Genomic DNA, 16,128 nt, shown 5'->3' on the forward strand with positions numbered 1-16,128 from the left:
CAGTCCCTCTCTTTCACCTAATTTAGTCAAGTTAGAAAATGGAGAAAGTTGGAAACAGATCACTTTAGCATGGATACAGATCACAATGATCTCCTTCCACTAAGGAATCAAGTGCTGTGTCAAACAGGATAACTCTATATCAACATTGAACCACAGAAGCAAATTATAGACAAGAAAAATGAAGGCCACAACAGCAACCAACAATGAAAACAGAATCAGCACACTGCATGCAAAGCTTCTACCAATGCAACTCATATATCTGGTTCTTATGCTTAGATCACTTAATGCTAACAACTTAGTAGTTTTATCTGTTGTTACATATTGTGTTCTTATAATATTGTCCTTCGTGATTTTAGGAAATGTAAAGAGTAAAAATAATTTAAAAATTAGCAGATCCATTTAATGTCTTAGAAAATCATGCAAGTTTCGAGAATGGTTTTTTCAAACCTAATTATCAAGCCTTGTGCAAAATTATGAGAATTGATCATTGTGAGAAATTAGACAATAATGAACTCTTGTCAGTTTTTTATTTGTCAAACCCTGTTTGACAGGAAAATATCTTGTTATTTGGATCTGTAGCAAGGCTGTCTGAATGGTAAATTTCATTATGATGAATGCGAAAATTCATCGTTTGACTCTGATTCTAACTGTGTTAGCTCTCTCATCCTGATGATGGATCACAGAGTGTGATCCGAAACATTGATGCAAAAATTGGAACACTATCTACCCAGAAAATACAGCAAACTGTGTAACATTTTGCAAATTACGGCAAAATTATTGAATTCAGGAATCGCACGACATTTATTGGTAAAGAGATGGTATCTGCTCCTTACTCTGCCATATTCCCTCATTAATTTGCAAATTCTCATAAAACTGTCTTTTGTTTAATCAAACATTTTTTATGTATGCACAAAGTTTCTATTCTAAGCAATATACCAATAAATCCATAAATATCCCTCCATTTTTTAAAACCCAAAATAATGCTCAAATAAAAATTGTTTCAGCTTAAGCCCAGTGCAAGACACAAAAATATTGCATTCCATGCTTGCTATTCCATAATATACCAAAATCTCCTTCAAGCCCCCAAAGTGTTCTAAACTTGTACATTATTGTAATTCTTGTCAAATAGTTGAACCCTACAAATACAGACTGTAGCCAAGTTGTTCCTGGTTATTTTCACACACTGTTACCAAAAGCTGTTACCATCAATTCAAGTGTACACATTTTTTCAGAAGAATTGAGGTGAGATTTTCAAGAGCTAACACACTGTAAGAAAGCAAACCTGACCTCATTAAAAATCCAAAAGAGTCAAAAAAAAATCAAATTTATACCCTATCACTTAATACCAGTGTAATGTAGGGATGCATTCACCCCCAAAAAAAAACGACGTCTCCGAGACAAGGACACACCAGGGACCAGGGGACACCCTTCCAGCATCTCCAGCAGCACAACTAATCTGCTGCCTCTGGGAAAAATGAGCCAACTTCCTGTCGTCCCCTAAGGAGATGGGGAGACTCTCGGCCATATTGAATATCACAACAAGCTGCTCAGTGTAATCATCTTTACGATGAGATAACCCTGAGGAGACAGGGGACTCTCAGCATCCCTAGAGGGGACACGGGGATGGGAATGGGTCCCTCGACCACTCCAAGGGATGACCGGGTGTCCCCTGTCCAACTAAAATAATAAAGTATGTTAAAAAAAAAATAAAAAAAAATTAATATTCCATTGGCTGTATTGAATATCACAACATGCTGCTCAATGTAATCATCTTTATGATGAGATACTCATACTTTTGATAGCTATGACTGTTATTATTTAATATTTATATAATAGAAAGTATACTCTTCCATTTGCTGATTCGAGTATTTAAAATTTTAATATTTATTGTTCAATGTTCCACTTTCATTTTCAAATGTTGAAGACTTTACTACTTAAATTTTAGTAAATTATTATTTTACATCTTCATGTCTTATATTGTTATACATCTTTTCATAGTAGCATTTTAAGTACCACATGTATAGTATATAGTATATACACGGCCCCCCTCTTCCCGTCTCCAAATTGAGGCCCCTCTGCCCCCCACCAGGAAACCTATCCCCCCATCCCCCAGACAATGTAACTATGCTTAATACTATAACACGAGTGGCTATCTGTAAGATGGTAACAGAACTATCAACCAGGTTCCAGTTTATGGGCCACCTACAATGAAGGGGCAGCCTGCTCAGGTTCTTTTGTTCATTATGCACAGCTTCTTAGGCATTCTTGTTTTTAGGCCTATAGTAATGTAATCAAGGCTAATTTAGTTTGTTTCAAACATTTTCAATACTGCAGAATCATTTCCTAATCATATTTGCTTCTCCAGTGCTTAATATCTCAAAATTCTGATATTTTGATGGATATCTTAAGGCATTCATATCTCGAGCTTTCATGTAGGCGTCCAAATCTATAATGTGATGCATTTGTAATCCGGATTTATCTAAAACAATACCTGCAGAGAAAAACCAACATTCAAAAGAAAATCAATACAGAGAAGTAAGGGGAAAAAAAAGCAAAAGCAACCTTTCGTAAAAGTGCAGAGGCCCGAGCATCCAAGTGTGGAGCACGTGGAAGAAATGTTTCTGAAGCTGAAAGACCAGCTGGAGCTATCTTTCCAGTCAGACCCAACCTATGGTCAGTTCTAATCTTCTCCCAATTTCCGTATCCATGATAATGGACACCTAGAAGCAGCCTTGCATCATCCACTGTGTACATGGGACAAAAATATAACATATAAAACCAAAATGTAAATTCATATTACAAGAAGCCATTCAAAATACAGTCCCAACATACCTTGGTTCCAGCTGCACGATTTTGACCATGAGGGATTCCTGGGGTGTGTTTTCAACCGAAACTGTGTGACAGGGTCTTGAAATCGTTTGATCCGTTTTGACAAAAGTTGAAGTTCTCTTACACGTTCTGCCAATTCATGAGCTTTGACAGCCACCCCAAAAAAGTCCAAGATAGCTCCCTGAAATTTGCACAATTATTTCCAAATTTGTAACAGGGGAACCAGCTAAACTATTCTATTCAAAGCCAAAACAATAAAGCACAAACCTTGCCTTCACCATTTCCCTTTTTCATAACCTCCTTGCATCCATCAACCAAAGCATTAAAAAGTTCCACCTGAGCACGAGATGTAGCAGACTCAATTGATCCCCCAACTTCTGCTGCTATCAAAGTAATACGACTTGAATCACCAAATTTCTTCACCTGAACAAGACAACATTCAGCTATTAAATATTACCTAGAACTCAAATCCCAAAAATCCACTGAGAAGAAACAATGACTTGAGTCAATAAATAGAGACAAACAATAGTCGAAGGACAAGATTTACACAATATAAAACACTCTGAAGGGAAAATACTGTCGTCCTATAAACTTTCAATCTATACATCAAACTCAATTTTAGTCATACAATTACAAACTAAGCTAAACATCCAAGATACTTACTAAATAATGACAACAGTTTACTTTCAAATCTTTTTTATAAAAAAGAATGCATCAGTATCTATCTTGACAGCTATAAGCACTCATTCTGTGTCTTAAATGTCTCTCATTTATTGCAGACCAGACTAAACAGTCATAAGTGACCTCAAGAAGTCTCACCGCTTTCACAAAATTACTGGCATCCTTCTTCGAAAGACCACCACCCGCCCATTCACAAACAAAGCCAGCAGCCCCTTCAATCCGTGGCAACAATTGAATAGGTGCTTCCAAAAATTTGCCAGAGCGCTTTAAAACCCTCTCTTGTACTTCACTACCCCTCTTCCTTCTCTTCCCATTTTTGTCAGGTTGGGAAACTTCTGCATAGCTTTTAGTGTTTCTTGCAGCACGGGGTGCCAACGATTCCTGCTAAGATAAATGCCATTGTTAATATCTAAGATCACAGTTGCTTGAAATTCAAGAAAAGAATCAAGGACAGCACATAAAACCATTTAGAAGTTCACTGAAAAATTAATTGAAAGGTAGGATCTAAAAGATTCTTATCAATCTACAAATCCATCAAGCAATTCTTAACAACACCAGTTAAATTTAAAAAGCATATTTTGAGGCATTGGTTCATGCATACTTCAGCTTGTGATATTGCTTCGGGCTTAATCAATCGACTCCAAAATGTCCCGTCATCTTCAGGATTGCTGAAGCTTGCAACCTGGATGGGTAAACAAAGAGCTAAAACTTGTCAAAATATATAATCCCCAGAATGATATTTCCTCAAATTTTATAAAAACATCTCACCCACCTCCCCCACCTATGTTAATACAGATAGTTGCTAAATCGATTGATTGAAATTGCAGGGAAAAAAACAGCTACTTAGTAAATCAAATCCCTTTTAATTAAACAGAGGCATCTCTATTTAATAAATGAAGCTCTTGTTTAACAAGAATTTTTTACAATCTCCTTATATTCAATGAAAAGGTGAATGATATTAACAAACAAATATAATATTGAATATAAGAATAACAAAATTGTCAATTTAAAATAGTCACCCACCTTAAAAGCACTTAAAATTTCAGCTCCGTCCTCCTCACTAGTACCCTTTGACTCAACTTTTTCAGCTCTTGCAAGAATTTCATCAATATCCATGTTCTCAAGCTTCCTCTTTGCTTCCTCTTCATTTTTATCCTCCTTAAAAAGCTCCTCAGCACCAAACCTCAGAATTGCAGATAGCTCATTCTGAACATCCAAATCCATAGCAAATAGATGCCACAAGTTGCATGTAAGTACTATAACACTAGAATTGGATCACAGTTTTCAGTATTTCATTATTATAGTTTTCTTTGTCTCAGAATGTGAAACTCTAACAATAGATAATATAAAAAGTTTTTTTAAAAAGCCCAACAGTTATTGAGCATTTCTACCTTCAGTAAAGGTGGATATAACAGACCTATATATGTATGAGAGACAATACTAAATACCTTATCAAACATAGAAGTTCCCTTTTTCGGATCTTTCTTCTCTAGTCTGCCCTCTGCGTTAAGCTTCTGAATAACTAAATGGTCAAGAACCTACCAAAAAAGAAAGGATATTTTAATTTCTGTATGAGCTCATAGCTGAATCGAAATTATGAATTACAGAAAATAGGAGTACCATCTTCTGCTTGGCCCTTTCTAGAATGTCTTCCTCAACACTCTTACTGGTAACAAAACGATAAACATTCACCACCTCCTGCTGGCCAATTCGATGGGCCCTACTCATTGCCTGTAATTAGAAGATGAAAAACATATGGTGTTAAAAATGTATCAACACAGAAGAAACAGAAAATGAAAAAGCAAAACTACAGAATGCACTCATTGCCTGTAATTAGAAGATGATAAACATATAGTGCTAAGAATGTATCAACACAGAAGAAACAGAAAATGAAAAAGCAAAAATACAGAATGCACTCATTGCATAATTAACCAAGATTTCAATTACGATTTTATTCTAGCAATACTTTTGGAAACTGAAACTATAAAAAAAACAAAAAATTGAATAACCTGTAAATCATTTTGAGGATTCCAGTCAGAATCAAATATAATAACTGTATCTGCAGTAGCCAGATTGATACCCAGACCACCTGCACGGGTTGAAAGGAGAAAACAAAAATCTTCACTTCCTGGTGCATTAAAATGCTCCATTGCCTGATGGCGCAAGTCTGCCCTCGTGCTACCATCCAATCTCTGAAATTGGAAGCCCCTTAAAGACAAATAATCCGCTAGTAAATCTAACATCCTGACCATCTGCATTGAAAAATAAACACACGACAATATAAAAAATCATATTACTTTCCAGTACATGAAGTTTAAAAGCCTTGTGAAACAATAAAAGATAAATCATAACATTTTAGTGCAAACCTGTGAGAATATCAAGACGCGATGTTTTGTCTCACGCAACCTGGCAAGCAATTTATCCAAAATAACTAGTTTGCCACTGCTTAAGACAAAACGCTGAACTTTGCTGCTGTCAGTCATGTTACCATCTCCGCCATACCCATGATCAGCACTCTCAAAAAGGAATGGATGATTACAACATTTCTTCAACTCCACAACAACATTCAGTAGTGATACCTGATATTGATAAACAGTGATAGGTAAAAGCATTGCAACAGGAGACAAGTATAAAGACTATATTCACTATAAACAAGTTAAACAGATACATTAGCCATTTTGTCCCATTACATCATTTATACCAATCAAAATACAAAAAACAAATACATGCAAAAACCTGGAACGTAAGAAACACTAAATAATTATCTCACAGCAGAAACCTAGAACATCTGAACTAACCTGGTTCCCACGTACTCCTCTATTTAAATTATGGAAATTCCGCTCCAAAATCCATTTATAATACCTTCCATCGAATGTGAAAACAATCAGAAGAGTACAAATGGCTTATGCAAATATTGTTTCTTTAGCAAGTAGAATTTGTATACTAAGCCACCATAACCATGGATAAAATTTTCTAACACCAGATTGTCTTACTGTTTCTGCAGAGGAGACATCTCAACTCGCAAAATCCTTTCAATTTTTGCAGGTAAAGATTTCTCAACATCTTTAATGGCTCTCCGTAGAATATGAGGCCGCAGCTCTCTGTGTAAGTTAGCAAGCTACAGTGCATCCAAAGATTTCGAATTTATAAAGATGAAATCTCCAACAGAGATGCAATAAACGAATGAGAATATATGGGAACCAGAAACGGAAAAAGTAAAAATCATTAACCAACCTCATTCTCAGTCACTGAACTCAACAAGTGCTTGTATTTCTCCACAAATTCATCCTTGTTACAGAATTTTTCTTGATCTAAGAAATGGAGTAGAGCCCTATGGAAAGAGCATACTGGTTTAGATAGAGCATTGCAAAGAATTTTAACAAAGATTTCTTTTAAGTGTGATCTATTGATTTGACTGTTCCATAAATTTAAGTTTGATCTATTGATTCGACTGTTCCATAAATAGCTGGCCGCAGGTGATGTTTGCACAAAAAATGCAACGTCAAACATTTTTGCATGATCCTTCTGTAATTGTATGTGGAACAAGCTTTATAGATAAATTTTACACGTAAAAAGTAATTGTTTTCCATTAAATTGTGAGCATAAATTGACACAAGAATACAAAACCAATTAAAGAACCAAAAGCCTATATTAAACAACAATGAACTCTATAATTCAAAGAAAAACCCTCACTAATAGCTATTTTCTGATTAAATGCCCCAATCAATTGTATCAGATTTCCACAGTCCATAAAAATTTATCTATAGCTAAAAATTGTTCACACAATCAAAACCAGAAGCACACACAGACAAATTCCCCAGTCAATCCAAAAAAATGTTAAGTCCTCAATAGAGGCCCATACAACATGGAGGGAAGACATTCACAAGGAGATTGGTGGGGGATTGGGTACTTTCATATCCCTGGATAAAATTCTGGAGAATAGGGTTTAGAGGGCATATGCCAGATTATGTATTAAACTAAACCCCAAGCAATGCTTGCCACAGGAAAGGGAGGATCTACTGGTGATTTGTCCCATAGGCAAATCTGAAGTGCATGGGGAACTACCTTGTAATGGAACTGTTGATATCAGCAGCACCAATAGATCTGAACAGAGAAAGGACAACATAGCAAGATTACAAAAGGTTCAAATCTGAGGAAATCCCTCTAGTCAGGGGGCAAGAAATGATTGATCTAGTAATGTTAGTTAAAGCCAAGCGTGGGCAATTTTGGGAAGGGGAGAGAAGAATAAACAGGGGCACTAATAATAAGCAGAAGAAATGTGTGGCATGGTGAGTCGTGACCAATCAAAAGTATCATGGCAAAACAGTAATATAATCAGGGCAAGTATATAAGTCTGACTATGGACTGATGGTCAAGGAGAAGGATAATCAGGAAATTTCAATTGAAGACGGTGCAGATAAAACTAACTATTCGGATAACAAGGAGAGTTAAGAGAAGGGGGAAATATTCAGGACTTAGCAGAACAGAAGGGGGCTTTTGCGGAATCTAAGGCTATTGTAAAGGATTTAGTGGTGGGGGAGTACCACAAAGGCCACTCTTCAGGAAATTGAAGGTGAAGGGCTTGGAGCGAAGGAAGGGATCAGCACAGATTCAGATTTAGATATTGATGATAGTTTTGAGAAAAACCAAGCAGGGTTTTTAGCCAAACGAAGCATTGAACAAACAGATTCCACATTGAAGATAACAAAAAGAGGGCCTAAAACCAATGAAGTAAAACTGGCAATTGCAGAAGTGCCAAGGGTCAGAGAAAATTGAGAAACAGGGAGGAGATCATCCTTCCCAAGGAGGTATTAAGCTCATAACTTGGAATGCTAGGCGTTTGATTAATGCACCTAGCTAGTGGCGCTTAATCAAGTGCCAGATAGACTTGAGCAAAGCTGATATATTATTGTTTCAGGAAGCAAAGTGGAGTAAGGAATAATACCAAATGATATAGAAAATTTGGCAGAAATGGGATGGTCTGTTTGTATAATTTGGAGCTTGGGGAGGATTTAGTGTGATTTGGAATCTACTTTTTGTTAGATGTGCACAAGTATTGGCAAAACAGAACTAGATGATTGTAAGATGTAAGACCCTCAATCATCAAAGGGCAATTGCAATAATAAATGCATATGGCCATATCTCAATAGTATCTGAAAAAAAACTATGGAATGAGATCATCCAATGGATGAACCAACAAAATGATGAGAGGATCAATATGGGGCGATTTTAATGCCACAATGGATAATAGAGAGAAGCAGGGTGAACTGCAAAAATTGAGGGTGCAGCATGATTTTCAGGCATTTGTGGATGAGAACAATTTGAAGGATGTCCGAACCAAAATTATAGGTTTACTTAGACGAATAGAAGGGTGGATCTCACCAGTATAGCAGAAAAGTTGGATCCTTTCTTCTTATGTGATGAATGGAAAAGTATTGCATATGTCTATGAAGCTGTCCTCCTACCATATATAGGGCCAGACCATTTTCTAGTACAGCTAACCATCCTCTAGGATTGCCACAATGGTGTTAAACACTATGTAGCTCAGAGACCCTACCATTTACGATTGTGTCAAAGAGCAGTGGAATGAAAAAAGAATTAGGAACCATTCCAAACTATATTATTCTGCAAAAACTACTCACATCAAGAGCAAACTAAAGAAACAAAATCAGGAGCATTTTAAAATCATACTCTAGGAGATATCTAGAATGGAAGAAAATTCAAGGAACTAAATGAAGCAGTAATTGAAAGAGAGTGGATAGGGTAGATGTTGAGAAACGCAAAAAAATTAAAAGCAGAGTTGGAAGATCTGTTGGCAAGAGATATCTAGAGTGGAGGAAGATACAAGGAACTAAAATGAAGCAGTAACTGAAAAGAGCACGGATGGGGCATTTCAAAAACATACTTTAGGAGATATCTAGAGTGGGGGAAGATTCATGGAACTAAATGAAGCGGTAATTGAGAAGAGCATGGATGGGGTAGATTTTAAGAATGAGAAAAAATAAAAAACAGGGTTTAAAGAACCGTTGGCAGGAGAGGTGTGGTACTAGAGGCAAATACAAAGGGAAGTATGGTTAAAAGAGGGAGACAAAAATACCAAAAACAATCCTAAAACTGCAGAGTAGTCAATCTAAGTACATAGAGATTTTTTGAAATTAAAAAAGAGGATGGAACAATGATTCAATCAGGAAGCTGCAAGATACTTTCAGCCTATTATGAATCAAGAAATACAAGACAATGAAGAGGAAAGAGATAGATTCTTGGATAGAATTCCTCATCTGGTCACTGATGCAGAAAATTTGAACTTATATAAACCTATATCTATGGGAGAAGTAAGAATTGTCACTTCCCATGTTGACCCGGACAAAGCCCCGAGGCCAGATACTTTTGCTTCCAATTTTTATCAGGTCTTTTGGGAAATTTTGAAGGAAGATCTCCTCAAGGCAGTCGAGAAGATAAGGAGAAAAACAACAATGTTAGGTTCTCTTAATCATACTTTCATCGCATTTTCTCCCAAGAAGAAAGAAGTACACAGTATGTGTGATTATCACCCTATAGAGCACTATGCAACATCTACAAGATAATAATAAAAGTTATTGCTAACATACTGAAAATTTTGATCAAGGTCATTTCAGAAAAACAATGTGGTCTTTTGCCAGGCAGGTCTATTATGGAAGGAATCATAATTGCTCTTGAAGCAATTCATTTAGTCAGAAAATAATCCAGTATGGTCATCAAATTGGATATATTAAAGGCCTGTGATCTTGTCCCTGGTGTCGACCCGGTCAGTCATCAGCAATCTACAGATGGTACAATTCAATTTGGAAGGGCCTGTAGAAGTGAAGCAAGAATCATAAGGAAATTGATGGATGACCACAGTAAGGCTTCAGGACAGAGTATTAACTGGAGAAAATCAGAAGTAATTTTCCCGAAAGCTCAACCTAGTCTACAAAGGGAGGTTGCTAGGATATTGGGATTAAGAGTGGCCAACATTCCACGGAGATTTTGGGGGATGTCAATATTTTCTGAACCAAATAAGAAAGGCTACTGGAATGATCTTATTAACAGCTGCAAAAAAATGGAACTTTGGAAAAGGAAATGGCTTACTTCAACTGGAAGAATATTTATGATTACAGGCGTTTTTATCCGCATTTTTAATGTATTCCATGTCTTGAATTAAGACACTCTGTTCAATGGAGGACATACTCGTTTAATTAATGCAACAGTTCCCCTGGAATGGATCTAATGTGGTTCACAGAAATTTTCATAACTTGCATGGGATAAGATATGTAAGCCCCAAGGAGATGGGTTGCAGGGATGAGACAATTCAGGATCATGAACAATGAATTGGATAAGATATGTAAGCCCCAAAGAGTTGGGTTGCAGGGGTAAGACAATTCAGGATCATGACCAATGAATGGAATAATGTAAGCCCCAAGGAGCTGGCGGTGCAGGGGTTAGACAATTCAGGATCATGATCAATGAGAGCTCAACTTGTTTTGAATATTTCAAAGGAAATCACTGACGTTTTCAAATTCTTAAAAGAAAATATTTAGATTCAGATGATCCTATTCAAATATTAACGATAAGGAATCCCCCATGTGGATCTACAATTTGGAATTATCCTTGATAGTCAAGAAACAATCACCAATAATGTGAGTTGGGAAATAAAAAAATAGATAATGTGCTTCCTTCTAGGAAGATTCCTGGCATGGTCATCACGAAATATAGAATTTCCCTTGATTGGAGGAATTGAAGCGAGAGACTACTAGCCTTTGGGGCAGTAAGCTATGCCAATTATGGCGTTATAACCATGGTAGATAACCTACCAAAGTTGGAATAAGTCCTTCAATGATCAAAATGCACTGCAAGAGCAGGAAGATATTCTAACAGAGATTCTAAAAAGCAGATGCCTTTATATCTCAAATTAGGAAAATGTTAGTGTGCCTCGACAGATCGGATAAAAGTCAGGGAGGTTTTGATGGATGACAAGCAATAACCGAAGGATCTATTAAGAGGTAAGCATTGTCTACCCAAAGTTGGTGTATTTTCCTAGCTAGCTCTAACAAAGAGAAACCTCACTCATGATAGATTGGTAGTGTTGGGTATAGCTTGGCCGAGTATGTTTCTTTTCTACAATAGTAATGATGGAAATGCAGATCAGCTATTTCTCACATGTCCTTATCCAGATGCTTGTTGGAAACATTTTACCTCCAAATTGAATCGTGAAGGTCTGATCCCGAAGAGATTAATAGATTGGATTATCATGTTGCCACTGTGGCACCAAAAAAGGAATTTTTGGAAGCATCTAGCACATTATACCATCTTAACTTACCTGGGAACCATGGAAGGAGTGAGACAGAAGGTTTTCAAGGAACAATCAATGTCAAGGGATGTACTAATAATGACAATGGAAATATTGATAATAGAATTGGTCAATTCAACAGCCAAGAGCGAAACTATCAAAGCAAAAGTTTATACAAATAAGAATGAAGAGCTGTTCACATTCAAAGGTTTGTTAAAATCCCCTATAGTAGGACACAATATATCCAAACTAGCCTCAAAAATTCGAAAGAATGTCAAATGGAGCACCCAAGAGGCCGGTAGGGCTAATATTTATTCTATTGGAGCTGCAAAAGGTAATCCGGGTCCTTCTGGAATTGGATATGCAGCACATAATGAATTGGTATTGGTGTCAGCTAAAAGATCAAAGAACATCGATGAATTAAAAAATAGTGAGGAAGAATTTAGAGCAGCCGAGGGGATTATAACTAGGCAGAGAGTTAAGAGTTGGAAAAAAAATCTTGTAGGGGGTTCCTTGATCACCATAAATGCCATTAGGAAGAATCATGTGCCCAACTAGAAATTGAGCGGGTGAGTAGAGCCTATCAGGAAAATGATTACTAAATTTCAGGAATTCAGAATAAGCCTTGTGTACAGGGAAGGTAATGAGTTAGCAGGTGAACTAGCAAATAGAGCTCTGGATGAATAGGAGATATAATGACTTGGCACAGGGCTTGGTGTGTGGATAATTATTATTGGGAGTTGATTTCTAATCCACTCATGCATGCTAATTAGACTTGGGACCCTCAAATAGACTTGGGATCCTCAAACATCCTAAGAACGCATCACTTTCATGCATCCCTTTGGTGTAAGTTGTATCACACAAGCCTTAATAATGATTACCAATATTTATATGAGGTAATAGGACCATCTCCTGATGAGATGGGTGGTCCTTTGGTATTCATGACTTCACAGGCCTCTCTGTCCTTCACAATCATAGGGAAGTCAAGCAAAGGATTTGGAGCATATTTAGCATTTATGAGGTGGATTAGCTAATAATGAGGAAAGGTGTGAACAGTTTGTTTATAAAGCACTGGCAGGCAAGTAAGCACATTGTCAAGTTACTAAATTAAGAGAAATTAGGCGGATAACAGAAAATTGGATATGTCACTATTGCTAGAATCCACCGAACTGCAGATGGCATTTTTCAGTGATGTCTCAGACAAAAGACTGGTCATAATTATGGCTTCTAGCCATTAGTGTTACATGTGGTAAAATCGGTGTCAGGGAATGAATTTCTTATGGCCTTTCATCGACATTGGGTCATTTATGGTGCATAATTTGCTTTGGATTGCATATTCATGTGGATACAGAATCCAGATACATCTCTCCTTCTAAAGTGTTTCATTTAGTTGGCATAGTTATGAAGAGCTGAAAAACATAAAATCATGGGCATTGTGGTATAATGAATTCATAAATAAATGAAATTCAAATAAATCCAATGAAATTGAGTTTAGAAATATAGAAAGTCAAGATCAGAGTCTCAGATGACAACCCAAATCAGAAGTCAAAGTTTAGCATTTATAGATTATATTTAATCACAAAATGCTTAGCTACAGGCATTAAGCAGTGCTGTTGATAACATTTATACCATGAAGCCTGTAAAGTTTCTCATTACATTGGACTCTGAACTAGATGTCTCCCTCCAACAGGAACCAAATCGATACTAGCAATATTCCCCTATCTCAATCAATCTTTGTAGACTGTTCAGATCAGAACCCATTGTGTGATAGGGGTCTCCTTGTGCAGAGCATTAGTACAATAACTAGCTTCTCTGCTTTTATCAAGGTAAATCTATTCCTCTTGATAGCCAATGAAGCCATCAGTGGACCAACTCCTCTCAAGTCTCAATAGTAGAGGAAGTAACTTGTGAAAGAACATTAATGTCATGTGTCAGTAGCATCACTGGGCTTTTATGCAGACCAAGAAGCCAACCCAAGTGATTGCAGCTTCCACTTGACAATATATTTTCTTTGGGTAGTTAACAATGACCCTCTTGACCTAGTCACCAATTATAGTTACACTTCATGGCTTTCTATGTATGAGGTCACCTCTAATATTCAAGAAGCTTAAGCATTATGTACATCTCTAGCTTGTTTGGATTTCATAGAGAAGACTGAGCTATAAGTGGACAATCCTTTCAGCAGTAAAGGAACTAGTAGCTTGCAAAAGAAAAATACTGGAAAGTTTATGACATTTGGAGAATTGTCAACCTTTCAATAGTCACCACTGTTATTTTGGTCCTTGTGTGCTAGAGAAAGCCCGTCCTCCTTTGCGACTCTCTTGTTGCTCATGACTGTACTAAATGTGCTCACCTGGAATAATTGCAGTCTCCACTCAACTACATATTTTTGTAATGCATTTAAAGATTTCTCATTTCACCATGATCCCCATAGAAGGCCAAAACATGGGGTCTTTTGACGAATTGTGACAGTCATCTAGCTAAACATGCTGTCAATGGTGTCATTCATCTCTTCCTACTGTACACATATATTATTACGATAGTACATAGTTTCTGTTATATTTAATGGTTATATATTGTAATCTATTGTAAATATTATCATCTTTCTAAAAAATAGTTAGCTTTTAGTTAGCTGTTAGTTATCTGTTAGCTAGAATAGAATGTTTCAATTCATGACGATGGATTCCCAAGGAAACATCATTTATTCTTTTTGTATTTATTGATCTTTTGATCTTTGTTAATATCAAGCAAGCATTTACCAATGACTTTTTCCCTGTGCATCATTTTTGGGCTGTGATTTATTTAAAACTCGAATAGGGCTTTTTTTGGAGGGCGTCAGTTTGTATATGGATCATCTTCCTTCTACAGGACGCCCGTGCGACCAAACCCTCCATTTTCGTGGCTTATTTTCTGCGAGTTCAAATCACAACTAAATTTCTTTAAGTCACGCCTTTATTGATGTTTTTCTTGGGCCACAATATGCAGAAGATTTGGCACCAAAGCAAAGTTGGCGATTTCTTCAGCCTTTTTTTTTCCAAAATCATGCCTGTTTTTTAGAGATTTTTTATCCTAATCATTGTCGTTTTCTACCCTATTGGAGATGTCTAGGGTTTGTACAATTCCATCTTTGATTTGTGACCAGAAGTGTTAGGATTTTCCACCATTATTCACAGCGAAACCTGCAATTTTTGGTTTCTATTCATCCAGCTAAGGTTCTGTTCAAATCTCTCAAATGTGTTGCCGAATGTGAAATCTGATTGTATATTATTGTTGGGTTTTTCAAATTTTCAAGAGGTTATCTGGGTTGTCGTCTTTTTTTTTTTGGGTGCCTCGATTTTCAAGTTAGCGGATCCAAAATTTGACGGCATATTTCATTTGGGTTTTTTGAGCTCTCTTCTGGGTACCTGTTCATTTTTTTGGGTCTTCCAATTTTTTGCCTCGAAGTATGAATCTTCACAAATTTTCACACTTTTTCATTAAAACACATGATATGGCATCTTTGACAAATATTTTGCTCGAGGGAAATCAAAAGTTCAATGGTCGCAATTATGGCACGTGGAAGCAACGGGGATCCTAATAATCTTTGACTATTGTTATACTGATCAGATTGTTCTAAGTGTTACACAACGTCCGATTGCAGCTAGTACTGATTAGGACAGATTTGATTAGAATAATTGGGAGGTAGTGATGCTTCTCAAATTATCCGTAAGTGATGATCAGCTCCCTCAGGTTCCATCTGGCAAAACAAATGCCGAGATATGGGAGCATCTCAACAAGCTTCATGAAACTTCAAAGAAAAGCTAGGCCTTCTTTCTCAAGAACACTCTTATTTCTATTGTCAAGAAGAGGAGAAATTGTTCCCGGAACACCTGAGCAGGATTCAAGAAATCCATGATCAATTGCTTGCCATTGGATGCAAGATGGAGGGAGAGGACATTGTGGTAATAACCCTCAAAAGTTTATCCAAGTCCTATGAGCATTTTATCGAGACTCTCAACATCACTTTTACTGATGTTGATCAGAAGTTCATGGATCTCTGCACACTTCTACTTCACCAAGATCGGTGGAAACAGCAATTCGATAGCAGTTTCATCCACCTCCACAAAGCAAGCCTTTGTTGCTAAATCCTTTCAGAAGAATAAGGGCAAGTCTCATTCACAACAATTTTCTCAGCAAAAATCCTTTATTCCAACATCAGAAGGCTCCAAGAAAAAGAACATTCAATGCAACTACTGCCACAAGTATGGTCACATGAAGGTTGCATGTCGGAAACACTTAGCTGCCCTATCCAAGCAATCTGGTTCGCAGCCAAA

At 36.8% G+C, this 16,128-nt stretch overlaps 1 protein-coding gene across 1 annotated transcript in view; it reads right to left on the minus strand.

Annotated features, from left to right (window-relative positions):
* CHR5 (chromatin remodeling 5) overlaps positions 1–16,128 on the minus strand; it is a 47,714-nt gene that overhangs the window by 3,695 nt on the left and 27,891 nt on the right. The window contains exons 16-28 of the mRNA XM_089787928.1: positions 6,745–6,841; positions 6,504–6,628; positions 6,309–6,372; positions 5,877–6,089; positions 5,520–5,762; positions 5,131–5,241; positions 4,959–5,048; positions 4,534–4,716; positions 4,112–4,192; positions 3,649–3,891; positions 3,097–3,252; positions 2,833–3,010; positions 2,563–2,744 (exon numbers count right to left, since the gene is read on the minus strand). Of these exons, the coding sequence (XP_089644054.1) occupies positions 2,563–2,744; positions 2,833–3,010; positions 3,097–3,252; positions 3,649–3,891; positions 4,112–4,192; positions 4,534–4,716; positions 4,959–5,048; positions 5,131–5,241; positions 5,520–5,762; positions 5,877–6,089; positions 6,309–6,372; positions 6,504–6,628; positions 6,745–6,841 (1,966 nt within the window). The remainder of the gene's footprint in view (positions 1–2,562; positions 2,745–2,832; positions 3,011–3,096; positions 3,253–3,648; positions 3,892–4,111; positions 4,193–4,533; positions 4,717–4,958; positions 5,049–5,130; positions 5,242–5,519; positions 5,763–5,876; positions 6,090–6,308; positions 6,373–6,503; positions 6,629–6,744; positions 6,842–16,128) is intronic.

The sequence above is a fragment of the Cupressus sempervirens genome, chromosome 6 (genome assembly GCF_028749045.1).
Source record: "Cupressus sempervirens isolate cs-2001-9-10 chromosome 6, ASM2874904v1, whole genome shotgun sequence".
Taxonomy (NCBI): Eukaryota; Viridiplantae; Streptophyta; class Pinopsida; order Cupressales; family Cupressaceae; genus Cupressus; species Cupressus sempervirens.